General features: G+C 34.9%; 1 protein-coding gene across 5 annotated transcripts in view; it reads left to right on the top strand.

Moving 5' to 3' along the window:
• Positions 1-23,683, top strand: part of LOC125860996 (protein DETOXIFICATION 35-like) — a 50,244-nt gene that overhangs the window by 21,065 nt on the left and 5,496 nt on the right. Inside the window, exons 1-7 of one of the 5 annotated variants that reach the window (XM_049541062.1) lie at positions 454-771; positions 847-1,472; positions 1,639-1,695; positions 1,758-1,996; positions 2,075-2,193; positions 2,339-2,425; positions 2,625-2,732. The exons of 2 other annotated variants lie outside the window; for them this stretch is intronic. In XM_049541062.1, coding sequence (XP_049397019.1) covers positions 454-771; positions 847-1,472; positions 1,639-1,695; positions 1,758-1,996; positions 2,075-2,193; positions 2,339-2,425; positions 2,625-2,696 — 1,518 coding nt within the window. In that variant the 3' untranslated portion in view covers positions 2,697-2,732. Of the gene's footprint in view, positions 1-453; positions 772-846; positions 1,473-1,638; positions 1,696-1,757; positions 1,997-2,074; positions 2,194-2,338; positions 2,426-2,624; positions 2,733-23,683 lie in introns of those variants that run through there. 2 more of the 5 variants (XM_049541063.1, XM_049541064.1) reach the window with 2 other exon arrangements.

The following is a 23,683-nucleotide window of genomic DNA, read 5'->3' on the forward strand; positions in this document are numbered from 1 at the left end:
TTCTTCAATACATTTCTTCTACTATCTACAATGAAAATCGGAGACATTCGAATAAGGAGAAGAAACACAAAAAGGCAGTGATTTATTAAGAAGGAGAAGGAAAAGTTTAATTAGAAGATGAAAAAACAGAGTAGTATTAAATTTGTATAAATCACAAAGTTATTTGAGGGTATAGGTATCGGATGTCTTCAACTCTTCTTAGAAGGTGTCTTGGAAGTGGGACACATGCACACATAACATCTGTCAGTTATTAACATTTTTTCCCATTGACGTAATCAGTAGATCTATCTCCTTTACATTTGTTTATTATTTGGGAATTTCCGTCTGCCAGTTGAAGATATACAAGCAAAACGCACCTACTAATATTTTTCCAATTTACTACTCAATAGTAATGGCTACATTATCAATTTAATGACTTTCTTAACTGTTCACTTGGATCATTTGTGAAGAGTGATGGAATCACCGTCGCTGGAATATGACTCTTGCAGCGATCTTGATGAGCTGGAATATGACTTGTCCAGCTACCATCTTATCGCCTCCAATGGTGACTACCGGCATATTTCTGGCATGAATTTGAATGAATTGTGGGGTGTATTCTGGATTGAGACAGTAAAGCTATGGGAGATTGGAGGCCCAATTGCTTTCAATATCATGTGTCAATATGGACTTTATGCTATCACTGTTGTTTTCTGCGGTCATCTTGGACCAACACAACTCGCTGCTGTTACCCTTGCTCAAACTGTCATTGCTACTTTCTGTTACGGCTTCATGGTGAGTCCCCCTCTTTCCTTTTACGAGTGTTTCCCACTATTACAGTAATAATAGTTACATCAGATCAATTTGTAGATCGGCATGGGTAGTGCTTTGGAGACGCTCTGTGGGCAGGCATTTGGAGCTGGGAAAGTCCACATGCTTGGAGTTTACACACAACGCTCAATCATAATTCTATTGCTCAGTACCTTCCTTCTCTTACCAATCTATGTTTTCGCAACTCCTATACTTAAGTTCCTTGGCCAAGATCATGATATTGCTGTTGTTGCTGGAAAGTTCACCATGTTAATCATACCTGAATTATATTCCCTGTCTATCAATATTCCCACTTCAAAATTTCTTCAAGCTCAGAGTAAAGTTGGTGTGCTGGCCTGGATTGGTTTTGTGGCTCTCCTACTCCATGCTCTTCTCCTTTGGCTCTTTATTTATGTATTCAATTGGGGTTTAACCGGGGCAGCTATGTCCCTTAATCTTGTATGCTGGATCAACGCCCTAGCTCAATTTGCTTACGTTGTTTTTCGGTGCAAGGACGGGTGGAAGGGATGGTCTTGGTCTGCATTCAATGACATGTGGCCCTTTGTTAAGCTGTCAATTCAGTCGGCTCTTATGCTATCCCTAGAAATTTGGTTTCCAATGAGTATTGTTCTCATTGCCGGATATCTCAAAGATCCTGTTACTGCTGTTGGATCCCTCTCTATTTGGTGAAGTCTTGTGTCTAATTTTTTTCCCCATTTAATTATTTTTATTCTGCAATGCTTATAATGCAACCGAACATATATTCAATCACGATAGGCAAATTTAGCTTAAAATTTGTATTTGCTTGACTTGAACAACTGATCAAACATATCAATTTTTGTCATCTTTCAGTTCAACTCTTAGTGAATGGCAAGAAATGTTTTTTGTCGGAATCAACGCTGCCATAAGGTAATGAGATCCTTACGTTGTCATTTGGTTGAATTTGTGTTAATGTATTGTTGTTTGCCCAGTGTTCGGGTCTCAAATGAACTTGGGCTAGGACATGCCAGGGCGACCAAATATAGTGTCTATGTCACACTATTTCAGTCAGTTTTCATTGGGATTCTCTGCATGATTGTAATATTGGCAGTAAGAAATCATCTTGCCATTCTTTTCACCGACAACGAGGTTTTGATCAAATCTGTTTCTGAGCTTGCTCAGTTTCTTGGAGTAGCAATGCTACTCAGCAGTGTTCATCCTGTGATATCAGGTGGTGTTCTTTAATTACATTGTTCTGTTCCTATAGTTAAGACCTCCATAGTCTCACAATGATCTTTTTGGGTTGCAGGTGTTGCTATTGGATGTGGGTTGCAAGGTCTAGTGGCTTTTATCAATTTGGGTTCTTTCTACGCTTTTGCTATTCCTCTCGGATATGTTCTTGGTTATGTGGCTAACTTAGGAGTCATGGTAATTAAACTCTCAAAGTTAATTACACATCTTAACTTTAAATCTCTGTTTGCTTTTGTTGGTTCCTTCTTCGATCTGTTGTTGAAAACTACTACTTGTGATGAATACTATAATTTGTTTTAATAGTATCTATTTTATGTTGCAGGGACTATGGGGAGGAATGATAGCTGGACTTGCTTTGCAAACACTGCTACTCTCGTTTGTACTCTATAGAATTGATTGGAATAAAGAGGTACTTCAACTAATGGTTATCGCGTATTTCTTATCCACTGAACTCCATAACAAATCTTGTTTGACATTTTGGGTCAAAATCATCTCTGTTGACAGCAAGTACTAGTCTCTTTTTTTTGAAATTTTTACTGAATGAAGTAAGAACGCTTAGCATTTAGTATAAATGAGTGTTCTGTAGTAATAAGAAAATGGAAATGCAGGTTGAGCAGACAATGAAACGGATGCGAATATGGGGAGATCAAGACTTAGAAACGGAGAGAATTAAACTCTAATTGGTTATAGAACTACGATCTATGCATAGCACAACGTAACTTGACTTAACTATGAAGTCATCAATCCACAATTTTGTTACTTCTATGTCAAATGTATTGGTACAGTTGAACATTATTAAAGGACGATTGATTACATGTGACATCTCCCTTTTCTTCAAATACTAGATGGTGGCTACCGGTGCATCCATAGCCCAATACGCCCAATATTTCCCTATTTGTATATTTTTTTACGTAAAATTGTTAAACTATTAATACACACATACATTATTAGAAGTATTGTCTAAGTGAAACATCTTGTTTGGACTGTTGGTATACACACATTGATGATTGCTGCGTGTGGCCGGAAGCTATTTATATATGCAAAATAGAACCGCAGCCGGCTACAATGTCATTGACAATCATTTGGTTCTTCAAAGTTATTGTCATGTATGATCCCGTGCTTGACATAATATCCATCTACTATATCGTTGATCGTCATATCACTATTCACAAGTACCGTTGTAGTCGTGTGACATTGTGCTTGACAAAAACATGTAGGGACATTAATGATGTTTGCTTGTCAATTAAATGATGGACGTAGAGAGTGCAGTAGTAGTAGCAATAGAGTTGAATTTAAGGCATCAGACGTGGCGCATAGTTTCTTGATTTTCTTTAATCGAGATGTTAAAAAAGACAACGCAATGAGGCAAAAAGAAAGCAGTTTGAGGGCTTCTTTGCTTCAAAATCCTCTTGATTTTTCCCATAGTTTGTTATACTGTAAGGAAAAAGGTGAAAAACAGAGGAAGAGGCTGAAGCCCAGATATCATAAATGTGAAGAAGGCAACACAAAATCAGTTTTATTCCATTGTTTTATACGGTCAATATCTTTAGGGATGACAATAGTGTGGAACGGTTAAAGGTCATACGGGGTGGGGCAGGGCAGGTTGAGGGCTATGTGGGGGCAGGGAGGGGTGGGGTGGGCTGAACTACTTTTTCATTTTCTCACTATAACAAGAGAAAAAAGTACTTTACCGTTATTATTCAAAATGAAGTACTAAAGTGACAATTGTATATTTGTATTCGAAGATGCTATAATGAAGATTCTGCAGGTTAATTTTCAAAAAAATAAATCAAATCATTTTATTTGATTTGGGATCGAAAACATGACCCGTTATTCATAGTTTAGGATATCCTCTTAGATTTTATGAAAGTTCTTTAAAAAAAAAATCGAAATTACATCAGAACTTGTAAATCTAATTAGTAAGACTAAACTTGAATTAAAGTTTATTTAAAATTTCATCGATGCAGCAACTAGAACACAAATAATAAAACTCATTAGCATAATTAGATACTGAAATTGATTTATTTAGAAAAAATATTTATTGCAAAGTAGTACTACAATTTTAAAAAGTTATTTTGTTCCTAAACTGTAAATGTACCCAATAACTAGCCAACACGTTATATGCAGACTGCGGTGCAGGGTGGAACGGGTCTATGCGGATCAAAAATTTTAAAAACTTATATGTGGGGTGGGGCGGGGTAAAGTATTTGCGGGTTTACGCAGGTTTACCTCGCAATCACCTTACACTGCCTCATTTGCCATCTCTAAATATTTTTTATCCAGTATGCTTGATCTTTGTTGAGATAAAATATATGTATATGTATTCTCCGTCTCAAATTAATTATCAAGTTTCATTTTATAAGAGTTAATTTAATTAATTTTTAAGCTAAATTATATTAGTCCAACTTAATATTAGTCAAGAATTAATTGAATTATGCCAAAAGTACTACTCCATAAAGTAGAACCTTTTTCATATCATCAAAAATTAAAAATTATAATTTCGAATGTAGATAAGAGAGTTTATGTCAACCAGAAAAATTCAAACATAAAAAGAAAGGAGAAGCTAAATCGTCTGTTGATGTCAAATTTAATTATCGTAATTGATACCAAATCTATTACTTTAACATAAAAAAAAAGCTTTACTTTCTCCTTTGACATAATATTTTTCCTTTGTTCACTATTTTTTTTTCGCGGATAAACAAGAAGCAATGTAACGACATGTTCCCGTCGCTATAGAAATGCCAACGGGGGAAATTTGAGGCCGGAAAACTTTTTCGTAGTATTTGGATTTTTCCAACCTAGTCCAGATTTGGACGAAATCGGAGTCTTTGAGGTATAGGGAAATCTGGTAACAATCGGATGATTCATTTATGATTTTGATTGCATTAGTAGTTAGATAACTCGTTAAGGAATTTGTACGACTTTACGGAATTGAATTGGGGCGAGTATAACTCCCGAAATCGATCTTAGCGTGAAGGGTATTTTCTGAGTGTTGTGGGTTAGAGGTGTGTTGTGAAATGGGGATTTTGGAATTCTTTAAATAGCTCACTGGTTCGTGCAAGCCGCCTTGGCAGGGGTTTTGGCAGCTCTAGCAGGGCTGCTACATCGGGATGAGGGCCATTGTGGCAGGTTCGACGCTACTTAAGGTCGTTAATTGTAATGACCTGGAAAAATCATTTTTGATAATTTTGAATAGTCATGTTACTATAGTTAATTAATTTGCGAGTGATTTGTTTATTGTTAAAAATAATGTGCCAAGCCTGAAATATTAAAATAGGTTAGTAGGAAATTATTATTGTTAATACATAGTTAATTTAGAAAAAGAAAGAAAAATAGGAGGAGCAGAAAACTAACCTGCGTGCGGCGTGAACACGGATCAACAGATGGCAAACTGCTTCACGTAAGGAAAATTCAACTGATGCTTTCAAATTTTGCCTGCATTAATTGCTTTGCTATCCTTTCATTAATTGTTGCACCAATATATATAAATATATAATAATATTATATATCTATTTGGTTATATATAGAACGATAATTAGTGGTTGCCATTTTGTCTCTTAAAATCTAAACAACAAATATATTTACGAGTTGTAAATTTTGATAATTCTAGAATAAGTTGTGATTGGGTACTGATTAATAATTATGGTATAATGTTTGGAATACGGATGACTGGTGGTTTCGATAAGCGACTTAAGCTATGGGTTCGTCACTAATTTTAGGGTTCTTTCAACTCATAAATCAAGTTTTAATAGTATTGGTATTTGATTATAGATTTGAGTAATGTTTTTGGGTCTAGATTAGACCTATAATAATATGAGTGTTGTTAGTTTTGAAAGCTTATTGTGATTATTTATTTGAATAGATTGTATTTATTTGGAAGTCCATCGAAAGAGAAAGGCTCAAGTCACGGAGTGAGTGTTCGACTATTTGAGGCAAGTGGATTTCTAAACCATTGTTAAGTGTATGGAATTTGTGTGTTTCCTTGTAATATATGTTTGGGGGTAATGAGACTTGGTGATGGGTTGACTTGTCCACGTTGATTAATTCTAATGATGAATAAGGGGTAATAAAAAGCAATGTGATTAATTGTTTGTGATGTGTTGAGAATGGTTTGAAAGGTTTGTTGAATCATTGTTGATGTTGTATCATGATTGTGTTGTTGTGAATTGTGCAATGTTATGAAAATGGTCATCTCCTCATTATTTGTGTGAACATGTCATTTGCATTGTTCTGAGACATGGTTGTGACAAGTGTTATGTGAATTGAGAAAGAATAAGAAATTAAAGATGATGTACTATTTCAAGGGACGTATCGCGCGTCACAATGGATACTATATTTCGAGGGACGTGTCGCGCGCCACGATGGATACTATATTGCGAGGGACGTATCGCGTGCCGCGATGGTTACTATTATCGAGGGTCGAATCGCGCGCCGCGATGGATGTATAAACAGATATGTCCCCCATGGGTCCCCGCTAAGAGATAGCGGGTGTGTATCACTAGGTCAGACATGCATAACTATACTTGACATTGCATTCCATTGCATTACACATATTTATCATTAGTGAACTTGATATTGTGTTTTGTTGATCTTGTGAGTGCCTTTCTATGGAACTTTGACTGGTGAATATTGAGCTTGTTATTAAGGCTATGTAATTGTTTGAGTGTTGTTGTTGAGTTGTGTGCTATGTGAATTATGAACTGTTAGGTTGGGCTGGTTTTAAGCAGGTTGTAGTCGTGGAGATGTAATTGATGAATATTGAGTTTGTTGTTGAGAATATGTGATTGTTAGAATATTGTTGTTGAGATATGTGCTATGTGAATTGTGAATTGTGAATTGTGAACTGTTAGGTTGGGCTGATTTTATGAAGGTTGTAGTTGTGGAGGTTTGGTTGGGGTGTAAAGAGTACCCGTATTCTATCCTCTTAGCTTGTGTTTAGAGGTTTACTTGCTGAGTACCGCGTGGTTTGGTACTCACCCCTTGCTACTACATTTTTTTGTAGGTTACTAGCCCGGACCTTTGTAATATATTCTCTTCTTTTCCGAGGCATCTTAGAGATTTGTGAGGTAGCTGTTTGTCAACTCAGCAGACCTTCTTACTCACGTTTATGATCTTATTCTACTTTAGAAACAATGTCATATGAGACTTGTTTTTTTCTTTTGATTCAATTGTAATACTTTAGAGACTTGTACACGTGACAACCAGATTTTGGGGGTATTTTTGAGTTTATTATAAAAATTTCTGCATTTTATTGTAATGGTTGAGTTTTAGGATGACTTGTCTTGGTGGGTTAAGACAAATGTCATCACGTCCATTTTTGGGTCTTGACATTAATAAACCCCTAAACGTCCTTATTATGCACTTTTCGACATTTAGAGCTAAGGAACGAACCCAATGCAACTCCTACTCGTTTTTCACCATTCCTGAGACTAAAAGTAAGTTTTTCACCCCCAAATCCATTTTTCGATCCGTAGAACGTAATAGGATGGGTGAATATTGATGGGGGGAGGTTTTGTTATAGATTCTATGGTAGAAACAACCCTAATTGGGATAATTGGGAGCATGGATTTGATCTAGGGTTCATAGAATTGTTAGTAATTCGGGTAATTAGTGATTGTTTATTGATTCCCATATTATATTGATTGTTTGTAGACCAAGAATAAGCGGAATGAATCTGGAAAGGGAAGTGTAACATCCGACAATGTGAAATAATTGAAGAGGCTTAGAATTGGAAATCTTCATTTTTGGAAAGAATTTTAAAGATCTGGAAAATCGACCAAGTATGGGAAAAAGTAAGTTTTTGGCCAACTTTGAACAGCCATAACTCTTAGCTCAAGATGATTTAGGTGTAGTTCCAATTATTATTGCGAAGCTTGTGGAATGATCTTTCCAACGCCGCTGAGTTTGCTCGATTCTGAGTTCGTATGAGTGAATTATGCCCTTTGGAAGTTAGGCAGTTGGCAGGGAAGTGAAGTCCGTCCGAAAATTTTAAGGGTATTTTGGTCTTTTCCCTAATCATTTCTTTGGGTTATATTGAGGTGTTAGACTGATTTTTGGATCATTTTTGTCCCATTTTAAAGAGTGATAGTAAGAGTGAGAGTTAGGGCTTGGGAGATAAGAGCGAAAAAAGAGGAGAAAGGGAAGATCAAGCAAGGAGATCATCGTGGATTTCGTCAGGGGTGATCCCTATCAAGGTATGTGAGTTCATAGTGTTGGGTGATTCTTCCCCCACAGGCCAAACTCATTTTAAATTCCGAGAAAAGATTGGTTGTGTTGTTGAAGTTTTGTGGTTGTTCTTGTTGAAGTTTGTGGTTGTGTTGTTGAAGTTTCTTGTTGGTTTGGTGTATGTTTCCGGTGGTGTTTTTGAGTTGAATCTATTGTATATTGAGGGTTTTAATGATTCTAAGTGATTTGGGGAAGAAACCATTTAATTTTAGGCGAAATAGGATGAGAAAACGAGAAAATAAACTTGTTGAAATTTCTGGGTTGGGGGCCTGGCGCGATGCGCCTGCCAGAGCGCCCCAAACCCACCTTTGAAGTTTAGGGGCTGGCGCCCTGCGCCACCCATAGCGCCAGGGTCACCTGCCCCATCCAGTTTGTCGTCGGTTGCTCCGTTTGAGTTCATTTAAAGTGCACATTCATTCCTTTTCGATTCTAACTACTCTAAGCTACTTCTAAACACCTAAAAGTCATTTCTAACATGATCATAATCTTGAATTCATAATTCAAATTCAAGGTAGTGTTGAGAGTTATGTTTTGAGAATTCTTTCGAATATTCTAAGAAAATCCCTTTGAGTCTTTTTGAGGAGTCTTCTACAATTTCTAGTAAGTTGTTTCAAGACTCGAGCAAGTGAGTAAGAGAATGACAAGTGTCGTATACATGCGTTCCATGTAGCTTGTACACCTTCGAGTCAAGTCGTTCATGCCCATAATTCGACATGAACCATATTTTAAGAAGTCTTTTACAAATGTTTAAACCTTGTTTTAAGACTTAAGCTTAGAAGTTAAGAAGTAAGTCAAAGCAAGTCTTCAATGTTTTCAAGAGTCTTCATTGAACGTTTTAACTTCATTCTAAGGCTCAAGTTCCAAGTTAAGTATAGAGTTCCAAGTTAAGTACAGAGTTTCAAGTTAAGTATATAGTTCCAAGTTAAGTATAGAGTTTCCAGTCAAGTAAAGAGTATCGAGTTTCAAGTCAGGTCAAGAGTTTTCAGTTAAGTCAAGAGTTTCGAGATAAGTCAAGAGTCAAGAGTTGAGTTCATTTCTCAAAAGTTATTAAAGAACTAAGTATTTCCCAAAGAAGTTTATAAATGTTTTCACATTTAAGATGAGAGGAAACTGAGGTTTCCAAAAGAGTTTTGAGAAGTTTGAATACCATCTCTTTTTGAGAAAAGATGAGTCTTTGCGAAAGAGTTTCAAAAACATGATTAGTATGACAAATCGAGTATGTCATCAATGTTTAAACAGTATGGTCTCTAGATATACCATCAATGTTTAAGCAGTATGAATATCCCGAGTCATCAATGATCATATTAAAATATGGTTTTGAGATGTTCTTTTTAGAAAGAGTTTTCAAGAGCCTTGAGGCTAAGTTTTGAGTAATTATCTCAACAAAAGAAAGATATGTTTAAAACACTAATGAGCTAAAGTATTTTTGGGAGTAGTCTTGAGCACCGAATTGGGGACACGAGTTCATATTAACTCAACTCTCCATAAGAACCATGTAGCCAAACATGGGATTTCTCAGATCATACTTTTTAGATGATCACGAGTTAAGCTAGTGGATCCATTAAGCAAAAGTTAAAGTAAGGTCTTATATCACGGCAAGGTATAGGATGGTCCTTGGGCAACGTGAGGTAAAACGTTGTATCACTACTTATACATGTAGTGGTGGCTATCGGTTAGAGAACTCCCACAATAGAAATTGCATGGTTCCTCGAGGGGTTCTGCTTAGTGTGGATGGGGGTATGGGATTTCATTCATGAATTGCACAAGTAGACTTTGAGAGGAAGCATGGTATTTTCATGATATTATAAATATGATTTTGACGTCATGTTTTAAATAGTTTTACAAGCTTTACATATTGCATGTGTCTTATTGCTTTATATATTGAGTTCAGTTATTCATGAGTTGAGAGCCAAGGTAAGTTCTCTTTTGTATTCCTTTCAAGCTTAAGTTGTTGTTTAGCGATCCAGCTCGCATACTCGTACATCCCATGTACTGATGTCAGTTGGCCTGCATCTTATTATGATGCAGACGCAGGTACCCAGGATCAGCATCCAGCACGCCGTTGATCCAGTTGAGCACTCCAGAGTCTGTGGTGAGCCTCTTTGCTTTCCGGAGGACTCGATCATTTTGTTCTCTTAGTTTTGTTTTAGTAGGATGTTGTGGGGTCTGTCCCAACATCCATCTCTGTATTATAGAGGCTTCATAGACAGTTAGTCAGTTAGTTTGAGTCTCTTTTTTGTGTATATGTATAAATATTCTATTTTGAGACTTGAGTTGCCTTTTTGGACAGATTTGTATGATTTAAGTTGTCTTATGACCTTTCATTGTATTGAATTATTCGGTTGAGTTAGGTTTCCGCTGAGTTAAGAAAGTCAGGCCAAGGGTTCGCTCGGGGCCAGAAATGGTCTCTGGGTGTCGGTCCCGCCCAGGGTGTAGGCTCGGGGCGTGACAGAAAGGATCAAGTTTCTTAGGGTTTCAAGCTTGTTTCGAGGTAGGTGATGGTTGTTATTCTATGATTGTGTGACGTATGTTTGTTCTTGCTTCATTATGATACTTGTATATGTATGAATGTTGCAATGCTGATCACCCTTGTTGTAAATGAGATAGATGAATGATGTTTGCCATGAAATCATGACTTAAATGTATGATCTTGATGATATACTTGTAATTGTGATTGTGGTGTGTTAAATGGATCGGTTGCCATGTTTCGGCATTACTAACTTGGATCGGTTGCCACGTTCCGGCATAACTATGGATCGGTTGTCACGTTCCGGCATAACTATGGGATCGATTGCCACGTTTTAGTATGCTAACTGTTTGGGTTTGGGTTTGGGTTCCATGAGAGGACCAATGATTTGATATAAAATGTGAAGTTGTTCGTTGTTCGTAAATGTTGATGATATTGTATATGTTGATATATATGCATGTGATTATAATGTTGTCTTGACTTTCTTATGTTGCACTTAGTAGGATAGCCGCGTAATCCTACCAGTACACTATGATTGTGTACTGATACTGCACCTGCTCTTATTTTTGTTGATTACAGGGCATCTTCAAGTGGCTACTAACAGACCTCGCTTAGGAGATCAGTGATCGTTTGAATTCAAGGGTGAGCCGATTCTTCTAGGCTGCCATGGAATTCTCTTTCTTCTATGTCCAACATTTTCGGACTTAGACTTATGTTCTATTAGTTATTAGTACATTAGTTGGGGTTGTATCCCTTCTTGTATAAACTTGTTGAACTTTGGATGTTTTGGTACATTGACTTTCAGGTTCTAGGTTATTTCTTCTGCATCGTTAGTTGTTAGATCTTTTGTTGAAGTTTATGGGAACTTCAGTTTTTAGGTATTATTTCTGCTTTCATATACTTAAATGCCTTAGTTTTTAGATTAGTTGTTTGATTTGGGTTGTAGTAGTGGTTCTCCCACCGGAGTGTTAGTGTGAGTGTCAATCACGACGGTCTGGGTCGTGACAAGCATACATGTTGATACTTTTTTAAAACTCACTCTTCTAATAGTAGAAGAAATAAAAATAAAAAATAAAAAAATTTAACTTGATATTTTTGTTTATTATCTCACCCAAAATCCTCTTTGAAATAATAATGTAATCTTACGTGATATTCAGTAACTCAATTTTTTATTTGTGTTAATAGAATATCTTGTGGCGTACACTTATGTCATTGGAAAACAAAAACTACTCAAATTTTTTGAAAAAGAAAATGTAACATTCCGCCTTAAAAAGAGCTAAATTTAGAAAGAACTAAGTAATTTGGAAAGAGCAAATTTGAGATTTGTTCAAGTTAAGCTTAAGTTATGAGTTTTGGGTCAACTTCAAACGACCATAACTTTTCGTACAGGATGAGGTAGGTGGCCCATAAGATATCAAATGAAAGGTCTTGGAATCCTCTTTCCAACGCCACCAAGTTTGTTGAGTTGCGAGGTTGGATGAGAAAGATATGCCTATTTGAAGTCAGTCTGTCAAGTTAAGAAATGTTACTCGAATTAATGAGGTATTATGGTCATTTCCTTACCCCATCAGCTTAAAACGATTTTAGTAATATTTTGGGGTCAAATTTGATTTGGTTCAGTTTTCACAATTCCAAATAAGCTTAGGGTTTAGAGAGAAGTTCAAGAAGAGGAAAAGAGGAGAAAAAGGGAGAGGTTCAAGGCATTCGTCAAGATTCGTGAGATTGTCGAAGAATTTCGTCAAGGATTGATCCCTAAGAGGTATGTAAGCTCTCATAGTGTTGGGTTCGTTCACCTACACGCCAATCATGTGATTTTAAATTCGTAATTTTGTTCTTGAGGTTGAATGACTTGAGTTCTTGAAGAGTTTCTTGAAGTTTCGTTCTTAAATCGTTAATGATTAGTTTGATGAGTTCTTGGGATGAATGCTAGGAGTTTGAAGGTTGTTTTTTAGTAGATTTTTGTGTACTTATGTTGGGTATTCGAATCTAAGTGAGTTGGGAAGAAATCATTCGATTTTAGGTGAATTAGGGCCAAAAATCAAAGAAGAAAATTCGTCAGAATGTTTTGGGGAAAGGCTGGGGTGGCGCGCCCCCGATGCGCCAAGGGGGCTGGGGCGGCGCGTCAGCAGTGCGCCACATTTGAGTCTCTGAAGTTTAGGGACTGCCCCCCCCCCCGCGCCAGCAGTGCGTCAGGGGCACTGCCCTTACCCATTTTTCGTCATTTGCTCCGTCTAAGTTCTCTTAAAGTGTACTTTTACTCCGTTCTGATTATAACTACTTTAAACTACATCTAAACATCAAGATATCCTTCATAACATGAATCATAACCCTTGAATTCATAATTCAAATTCAATGTAGAGTTAAGAGTAAAGTCTTAGGAGTTTTTTCGAGTCATTTTGAGAAGTTTTTTACAATTATTTAAAACTTGTTTTCAGGCTTGAGTACTTGAGTTTGAAGATGGTGGGAGTTGGGTTTCATTTTTCAAAATGAATCTATGGGAACTAAGTATTCCCAAAAGTAAATATTTTTACATTTAAAATGAGAGGAAACATCGATTTCCAAATGAGTTCATGAGGAGTTTTTGAGTCTAATCTCTTTTAAGAGAACTTTTTGAGTAATAATTTCAAAGCTTGAGGATGAGGAAATGTTTTTAAACATATGAGCTAAGTTATACTTTGGGAGTAGTACTGAGCATCGATATGGGGACGAGTTAATGCAACTCAAAGTCCTCATAAACCATGTAGCCAACGTGGGTATAAAAGGTCATACTGTTTAGATGATTTCTTATTGCTTTTTAAGCATAGTTTAGTGGATCCACTTAGTTGAAGATGTCTTATACTCCGGCAAGGTATAGCTCATAGTGATGGTTGTCGGTTAGAGAATCTCTCAGATTGAGTTATTTTGTATCTTTACATATAAACTGAGTTGTTATTGTATTTTTAAATACATTGAGTTGTTATCTACTATTTTAAATGCTTTATATAAACTACATCTTTATTGTTGTTTTTATACTGTATTGAGTTGAGGTTGAGTTAAGTAGAGTTGAGGTGACTATGTTTCCTTCTTTACAAAGTTCAAGTTTTTATGTTATGTTCAGTTTCCCCTTACATGCTCGTACATTCAATGTACTGATGTCATTTGGCATGCATCGTTTCATGATGCAAATATAAAAGATCAAGGTCATCAACAAGCGTTTCGTTAATACCACAACAGTTCGAGTTAGTTTTGGTGAGTCTCCTTGCTTCTAGAGGATCCCTTATTTATTTTCGTTATTTCAGTTTTGTTAGGATGATTCGGGGCCTTTTCCCGACATCCCTCATAGTATTAGAGGCTTCATAGATAGACAGTAGTAGTTCATGAGTCTTTTTCATTTCTAGTGTTTAATGTTTAAAGACTTGAGTTGCCTCTTTTAGCCAGTGAATGTTTTGCATAAAATATTTTGAGTATCTATTTTGAGACATTGAGTTAAAACTTTACTTTTACAATTCTTTTATTGTTGAGTAAGTCTTCCGCTGAGTATTGAGCCAAGCCAAGGATTCACTTGTGGCCAGCAATGATTTTTGAGTGCCGGTCACGTTCAGGATATAGGCTCGGACAGAAAGTTATTCTCAAACTCACATTTGAAAAAAAAGTAGAAGATGATTTTAACTAAGGTTCCATGTTCATAATATTTGGATCAATTTTGGTTGATGTGAAATTATTAAGGAAATGTTGGAGTAAATGTTCTTTGAGAATGATATTTCTTAAGCTAAGACCTGAACCATTGTTTATTTAAGTATAAGCAGTATCGGGTGATTCGTAAATTGTTCTTAGGTGTTAAGATTAATTCATTATAGTGAGAATGAAGTTGGATATGATTAAGGTCACTAGAATCCCCTAGCACAAAGGTGAATTGAATGTTTCCTTATCGATTAAATTTTGATGTAAGATTCTACTTAGGTCAACTTCAACAATCATATCTCTCAGCAAATAATGAATTAGGTGGCCCACGACCTATCAAATTGAAGGTCTCTTATTTCGAGTTTGGAATAAAAAGTTATGGTCGTTTTACCAGAGACCACCCACATCAGAGTTTTCTGAGTCGGTGAACTACATAATCATTCTACGGGTCGTATTGTCATGTCGTGGAAAAACTTCAAAGAGTCAAATTTTGGGGTTCTATTCCTCCGAGTCGTAGAAATTTTCACGGGCCATAGAATCTCCTCCTCCTTATTATTATCATTGTATTAGTATTTCTATATTCTTATCTTTTATTTTAATATTTAAATCAAATGCATTTAAATTTATTTTACATATTTGGAAATGATAAATTTATGAAATAGTAAGAGTTTATTTAGGATTTTCTACCTATTACAATATTTGAAAATGACAAATTTATGAAATAGTAAGAGTTCAATTAGGATTCTTCTACCTATGAGTTTCTATTCTAATAAAAAATCGTTCTTTTTAAAAATCTGATGTATTTTCATATTGGAATATCTTTTAACTTTGTCTCAAAATTGCCAAGTGACTTTTCATTAGCTTGTCACTTGGTTTAACCAAGTTGCAAACTACTCTCTTTTATTTTAATATTCAAATCAAATGTATTTAAATATATTTTACAATATTTGAAAATGAAAAATTTATGAAATAGATGAGTTCATTTAGGATTCTTCTACCTATTATAGTATTTGAAAATGACAAATTTATGAGATAATAAGAGTTCATTTTGGATTCTTCCACCTATGAGTTTCTATTTTTAATCTAATAAAAAATCGTTCATTTGAAAAATCTAATGTATTTTCATGTTTGAATATTTTTTTAATTTTGTTTTAAAATATTCTTATCTTCTATTTTAATATTTAATTNATGCAAAATAGAATCGCAGCCGGCTACAATGTCATTGACAATCATTTGGTTCTTCAAAGTTATTGTCATGTATGATCCCGTGCTTAACATAATATCCATCTACTATATCGTTGATCGTCATATCACTATTCACAAGTGCCGTTGTAGTCGTGTGACATTGTGCTTGACAAAAACATGTAGGGACATTAATGATGTTTGCTTGTTAATTAAATGATGGACGTAGAGAGTGCAGTAGTAGTAGCAATAGAGTTGAATTTAAGGCATCAGACGTGGCGCATAGTTTCTTGATTTTCTTTAATCGAGATGTTAAAAAAGACAACGCAATGAGGCAAAAAGAAAGCAGTTTGAGGGCTTCTTTGCTTCAAAATCCTCTTGATTTTTCCAATAGTTTGTTATACTGAAAGGAAAAAGGTGAAAAACAGAGGAAGAGGCTGAAGCCCAGATATCATAAATGTGAAGAAGGCAACACAAAATCAGTGTTATTCCATTATTTTATACGGTCAATATCTTTAGGGATGGCAATAGTGTGGAACGGTTAAAGGTCATACGGGGTGGGGCAGGGCAGGGCAGGGCAGGTTGAGGGCTATGTGGGGGCAGGGAGGGGTGGGGTGGGCTGAACTACTTTTTCATTTTCCCACCATAAGAAGAGAAAAAAGTACTTTACCGTTATTAGTACTAAAGTGGCAATTGTGTATTTGTATTCGAAGATGCTATAATGAAGATTCTGCAGGTTAATTTTCAAAAAAATAAATCAAATCATTTTATTTGATTTGGGATCGAAAACATGACCCGTTATTCATAGTTTAGGATATCCTCTTAGATTTTATGAAAGTTCTTTAAAAAAAAAATCGAAATTACATCAGAACTTGTAAATCTAATTAGTAAGACTAAACTTGAATTAAAGTTTATTTAAAATTTCATCGATGCAGCAAACTAGAACACAAATAATAAAACTCATTAGCATAATTAGATACTGAAATTGATTGATTTAGAAAAAATATTTATTGCAAAGTAGTACTACAATTTTAAAAAGTTATTTTGTTCCTAAACTGTAAATGTACCCAATAACTAGCCAACACGTTATATGCAGACTGCGGCGCAGGGTGGAACGGGTCTATGCGGATCAAAAAATTTAAAAACTTATGTGTGGGGTGGGGCGGGGTAAAGTATTTGCGGGTTTACGCGGTTTGCCTCGCAACCACCTTGCACCGCCTCATTTGCCATTTCTAAATATTTTTATCCATGCTTGATCTTTGTTGAGACAAAATATGTGTGTATGTATTCTCCGTCTCAAATTAATTATCAAGTTTCATTTTATAAGAATTAATTTAATTAATTTTTAAGCTAAATTATATTAGTCCAACTTAATATTAGTCAAGAATTAATTGAATTATGCCAAAAGTACTACTCCATAAAGTAGAACCTTTTTCATATCATCAAAAATTAAAAATTATAATTTCGAATGTAGATAAGAGAGTTTATGTCAACCAGAAAAATTCAAACATAAAAAGAAAGGAGAAGCTAAATCGTCTGTTGATGTCAAATTTAATTATCGTAATTGATACCAAATCTATTACTATAACATAAAAAAAAAAAAAAAAAGCTTTACTTTCTCCATTGACATAATACTTTTCCTTTGTTCACTATTTTTTTCCGCAGATAAACAAGAAGCAGTGTAACGACCTGTTCCCATCGTTATAGAAATGCCAACGGGGGGAAAGTTAAGACCGAAAAACTTTTTCGTAGTATTTAGATTTTTCCAACCTAGTCCAGATTTGGACGAAATCGGAGTCTTTGAGGTGTAGGGAAATCTGGTAACAATCGGGTGATTCATTTATGATTTTGATTGCATGAATAGTTAGATAACTCGTTAAGGAATCCCTATGACTTTACGGAATTGAATTCGGGCGAGTATACCTCCCGGAATTGATCTTAGCGTGAAGAGTATTTTCCGAGCGTCGTGGGTTAGAGGTGTGTTGTGAAATGGGGATTTTGGAATTCTTTAAATAGCTCACTGGTTCGTGCAAGCCGCCTTGGCAGGGGTTTTGGCCGCTCTGGCGGGGCTGCTACAGCGGGACGAGGGTCGTTGTGGCGGGCTCGACGCGACTTAAAGTCATTAATAAACCCATAAACGACCTTATTATGCACTTTTTGACTTTTAGAACTAAGAAACGAACCTCATGCAACTCCTACTCATTTTTCACCATTCCTGAGGCTAAAGGTAAGTTTTTCACCCCCCGAATTCGTTTTTCGATACGTAGAACGTAATAGGATGGGTGAATATTGATGGGGAAAGGTTTTGTTATAGATTCTATGGTGGAAACAACCCTAATTTGGATAATTGGGATCATGGGTTTGATCTAGGGTTCATAGAATTGTTAGTAATTCGGGTAATTAGTGATTGTTTATTGATTCTCGTATTATATTGATTAATTGTAGTCCAAGAATAAACGGAACGAATTCAAAAAGGGAAGGATCAAGTTTCTTAGGGTTTCAAGCTTGTTTCGAGGTAGGTGATGGTTGTTATTCTATAATTGTGTGACATACGTTTGTTCTTGCTTCATTATGATACTTGTATATGTATGAATGTTGCAATGTTGATCACCCGTGTTGTAAATGAGATGGATGAATGATGCTTGCTATGAAATCATGACTTAAATGTATGATCTTGATGATATACTTGTAATTGTGATTGTGGTGTGTTAAATAGATCGGTTACCATGTTCTGGAATTACTAACTTGGATCGGTTGCCACGTTCCGACATAACTATGGGATCAGTTGCTACGCTTCGGCATAATTTTGGGATCGGATACCACGTTTCGGTATGCTAACTGTTTGGGTTTGGGTTTCATGAGAGGACCAATGATTTGATATAAAATGTGAAGTTATTCGTTGTTCGTAAATGTTGATGATATTGTATATGTTGATATATATGCATGTGATTATAATGTTGTCTTGACTTGCTTATGTTGCACTTAGTGGGATAACCGTGTGATCCTACCAGTACACTATGGTTGTGTACAGATACTGCATTTCCTCTTATTTTTGTTGAGTACGGGGCATCTTCAAGCGGCTACTGACAGACCTCGCTTAGGAAATCAGTGATCGTTTGAATTCAAGGGTGAGCCAATTCTTCTGGGCTGCCATAGAATTCTCTTTCTTCTACGTCCAACATTTTCAAACTTAAACTTATGTTCTATTAGTTATTAGTACATTAGTTAGGGTTGTATCCCTTCTTGTATAGACTTGTTGAACTTTAGATGTTTTGGTACATTGACTTTCAGGTTCTAGGTTATTTCTTCTGCATCGTTAGTTGTTAGATCTTTTGTTGAAGTTTATGGGAACTTCAGTTTTTAGGTATTATTTCTCCTTTCATATACTTATATAAATGTCTTAGTTTTTAGATTAGTTGCTTGGTTTGGGTTGTAGTAGTGGTTCTCCCACTGGAGTGTTAGTGTGAGTGTCAATTACGACGGTCTGGGTCGTGACAAGCATACATGTTGATACTTTTTTAAAACTCACTCTTCTAATAGTAGAAGAAATAAAAATAAAAAATAAAAAAATTTAACTTGATATTTTTGTTTATTATCTCACCCAAAATCCTCTTTGAAATAATAATGTAATCTTACGTGATATTCAGTAACTCAATTTTTTATTTGTGTTAATAGAATATCTTGTGGCGTACACTTATGTCATTGGAAAACAAAAACTACTCAAATTTTTTGAAAAAGAAAATGTAACATTCCGCCTTAAAAAGAGCTAAATTTAGAAAGAACTAAGTAATTTGGAAAGAGCAAATTTGAGATTTGTTCAAGTTAAGCTTAAGTTGTGAGTTTTGGGTCAACTTCAAACGACCATAACTTTTAGTACAGGATGAGGTAGGTGGTCCCATAAGATATCAAATGAAAGGTTTTGGAATCCTCTTTCCAACGCCATCGAGTTTGTTAAGTTGCGAGGTTGGATGAGGAAGATATACCCGTTTGAAGTTAGTCTGTCCAGTTAACGAATATTACCCGAATTAATGAGGTATTTTGGTCTTTTCCTTACCCCATAAGCTTAAAACGATTTTAGTAATATTTTGGGTCAAATCTGATTTAGTTCAGTTTTCACAATTCCAAATACGCTTAGGGTTTAGAGAGAAGTTCAAGAAGAGGAAAATAGGAGAAAAGAGGAGAGGTTCAAGGCATTCGTCAAGATTCATAAGATTTGTCGAAGAATTGCGCCAAGGGTTGCTCCCTAAGAGGTATGTAAGCTCTCATAGTGTTGGATTCGTTCACCCACACGTCAATCATGTGATTTTAAATCTGTAATTTTGTTCTTGAAGTTGAATGACTTGGGTTATTGAAGAGTTTCTTAAAGTTTCATTCTTAAATCGTTAATGATGAGTTTGATGAGCTCTTGGGATGAATGTTAGGAGTTTGAGGGTTGTTTTTTAGTAGATTTTTGTGTACTTGTGTTGGGTATTCGAATCTAAGTGAGTTGGGAAGAAATCATTCGATTTTAGGTGAATTAGGGCCAAAAATCAAAGAAGAAAATTCATCGGAATGTTTTGGAGAAGGGCTGGGGAGGCACGCCCCCGATGCACCAAGGGGATTGGGGCAGCACGCCCCTGATGCGCCAAGGAGGTTGGGGCGGCGCGCCAGTAGTGCGCCACATTTGAGTCTCTGAAGTTTAGGGTCGCTGCCCCCACCCTTTTTTCGTCGTTTGCTCCGTCTAAGTTCTCTTAAAGTGTACCTTTACTCCGTTCTGATTATAACTACTCTAAACTACATCTAAACATCAAGAGATCCTTCATAACATGAATCATAACCCTTGAATTCATAATTCAAATTCAAGGTAGAGTTAAGAGTAAAGTCTTGGGAGTTCTTTCGAGTCATTTTGTGAAGTTTTTTACAATCAGTTAAAACTTGTTTTCAGACTTGAGTACTTGAGTTTAAGGATGACGAGAGTTGGGTTTTATTTTTCAAAATGAATATATGGGAACTAAGTATTCCCAAGAGTAAATATTTTTACATTTAAAATGAGAGGAAACATCTATTTCCAAATGAATTCATGAGGAGTTTTTGAGTATAATCTCTTTTAAGAGAACTTTTTGAGTAATAATCTCAAATCTTGAGGATGAGGAAATGTTTTTAAACATATGAGCTAAGTTATACTTTGGGAGTAGTACTGAGCACCGATATGGGGACGAGTTAATACAGCTCAAAGTCCTCATAAACCATGTAGCCAACGTGGGTAGAAAAGGTCATACTTTTTAGATGATTCCTTATTGCTTTTTAAGCATAGCTTAGTGGATCCACTTAGTTGAAGATGTTTTATACTCCGGCAAGGTATAACTCATAGTGGTTGTCGGTTAGAGAAACTCTTGGATTGAGTTATTTTGTATCTTTACATACAAACTGAGTTGTTATTGTATTTTTAAATACATTGAGTTGTTATCTACTATTTTAAATGCTTTATATAAACTACATCTTTATTGTTGTTTTTATATTGTATTGAGTTGAGGTTGAGTTGAGTAGACTTGAAGTGACTATGTTTCCTTCTTTACAAAGTTCAAGTTTTTATGTTATGTTTAGTTTCCCATTACATGCTCGTATATTCAATGTACTGATGTCATTTGGCCTGCATCGTTTCATGATGCAGATACAGGAGATCAAGGTCATCAACAGGTGCTTCGTTAATACCACACCAGTTCGAGTTAGTTTTGGTGAGCCTCCTTACTTCTAGAGGATCCCTTATTTATTTTCGTTATTTCAGTTTTGTTAGGATGATCCGGGGCCTTTTCCTGACATTCCTCATAGTATTAGAGGCTTCATAGATAGACAGTAGTAGTTCATGAGTTTTTCATTTCTAGTGTTTAATGTTTAAAGACTTGAGTTTCCTCTTTTGGCCAGTGAATGTTTTGCATAAAATATTCTGAGTATCTTTTTTGAGACATTGAGTTAAAACTTTACTTTTAAAATTATTTTATTGTTGAGTAAGTCTTCCGCTGAGTATTGAGCCAGGCCAAGGATTCACTTGTGGCCAGCAATGATTTTTGAGTGTCGGTCACGTTCAAGGTATAGGCTCAGGGTGTGACAGAAAAGTTATTCTCAAACTCAATTTGAAAAAAAAAAAAGAAGATGATTTTAACTAAGGTTCCATGTTCATAATGTTTGGATCAATTTTGGTTGATGTGAAATTATTAAGGAAATGTTGGAGTAAATGTTCTTTGAGAATGATATTTCTTAAGCTAAGACCTGAACCATTGTTTATTTAAGTATAAGCAGTATCGGGTGATTCGTAAATTGTTCTTAGGTGTTAAGATTAATTCATTATAGTGAGAATGAAGTTGGATATGATTAAGGTCACTAGAATCCCCTAGCACAAAGGTGAATTGAATGTTTCCTTATCGATTAAATTTTGATGTAAGATTCTACTTAGGTCAACTTCAACAATCATATCTCTCAGCAAATAATGAATTAGGTGGCCCACGACCTATCAAATTGAAGGTCTCTTATTTCGAGTTTGGAATAAAAAGTTATGGTCGTTTTACCAGAGACCACCCACATCAGAGTTTTCTGAGTCGGTGAACTACATAATCATTCTACGGGTCGTATTGTCATGTCGTGGAAAAACTTCAAAGAGTCAAATTTTGGGGTTCTATTCCTCCGAGTCGTAGAAATTTTCACGGGCCATAGAATCTCCTCCTCCTTATTATTATCATTGTATTAGTATTTCTATATTCTTATCTTTTATTTTAATATTTAAATCAAATGCATTTAAATTTATTTTACATATTTGGAAATGATAAATTTATGAAATAGTAAGAGTTTATTTAGGATTTTCTACCTATTACAATATTTGAAAATGACAAATTTATGAAATAGTAAGAGTTCAATTAGGATTCTTCTACCTATGAGTTTCTATTCTAATAAAAAATCGTTCTTTTTAAAAATCTGATGTATTTTCATATTGGAATATCTTTTAACTTTGTCTCAAAATTGCCAAGTGACTTTTCATTAGCTTGTCACTTGGTTTAACCAAGTTGCAAACTACTCTCTTTTATTTTAATATTCAAATCAAATGTATTTAAATATATTTTACAATATTTGAAAATGACAAATTTATGAAATAGATGAGTTCATTTAGGATTCTTCTACCTATTATAGTATTTGAAAATGACAAATTTATGAGATAATAAGAGTTCATTTTGGATTCTTCCACCTATGAGTTTCTATTTTTAATCTAATAAAAAATCGTTCATTTGAAAAATCTAATGTATTTTCATGTTTGAATATTTTTTTAATTTTGTTTTAAAATATTCTTATCTTCTATTTTAATATTTAATTCAAATGTATTTATTTATTTTACAGTATTTGAAAATGACAAATTTATGAAATAGTATGAGTGCATTTAGGATTCTTCTACCTATTACAGTATTTGAAAATGACAAATTTATGAAATAGTAAGAGTACAATTTGGATTCTTCTACCTATGAGTTTCTATTTTTAAGCTAATAAAAAATCGTTCTTTTTTAAAAGTCTAATGTATTTTCATATTGGAATATTTATTAACTCTGTCTTAAAATTGCCAAGTGACTTTTCATTAATTTGTCACTTGGCTTAACCATATTACAAACTATTCTCCTTTATTTTATATATATATATATATATATATATATATATATCATATTGTTTTATATTGTATTATACTATATTGTTCTAATGAATACAATGTTTGGATAGATTGTATTGTTCTCCATCGTTACATAATGTCACACACCCATATTTTGAATGATAAACCTACAAGAAAAGTAAGGTACAAGGTAGAGGTTTATGGAAAGGTAGGATAAAAGATGAAAAATGATTATTAAATGATAAATAAAGATAAAAGGAGAAGAAAATATTAAAGTAACGATGCATCGGATGCAATCACACTAAATCAGTCGTTACATAAAATGGATCTTTTAGTCATCATCTAATGATGAATTTAAACGATACAATACAATAAAATTTAAGTAACAATCAAAATAAACATTATATTTAAACTAGCAATAGAATATCATACGATGGGTAACAACCATCTAAACAAGGTGTAAATATAGGCAACCATTTTGGAATGAAAATCGATTGGGTAGGTTAGGT

The sequence above is a fragment of the Solanum stenotomum genome, chromosome 3, assembly GCF_019186545.1.
Source record: "Solanum stenotomum isolate F172 chromosome 3, ASM1918654v1, whole genome shotgun sequence".
Classification (NCBI taxonomy): Eukaryota; Viridiplantae; Streptophyta; class Magnoliopsida; order Solanales; family Solanaceae; genus Solanum; species Solanum stenotomum.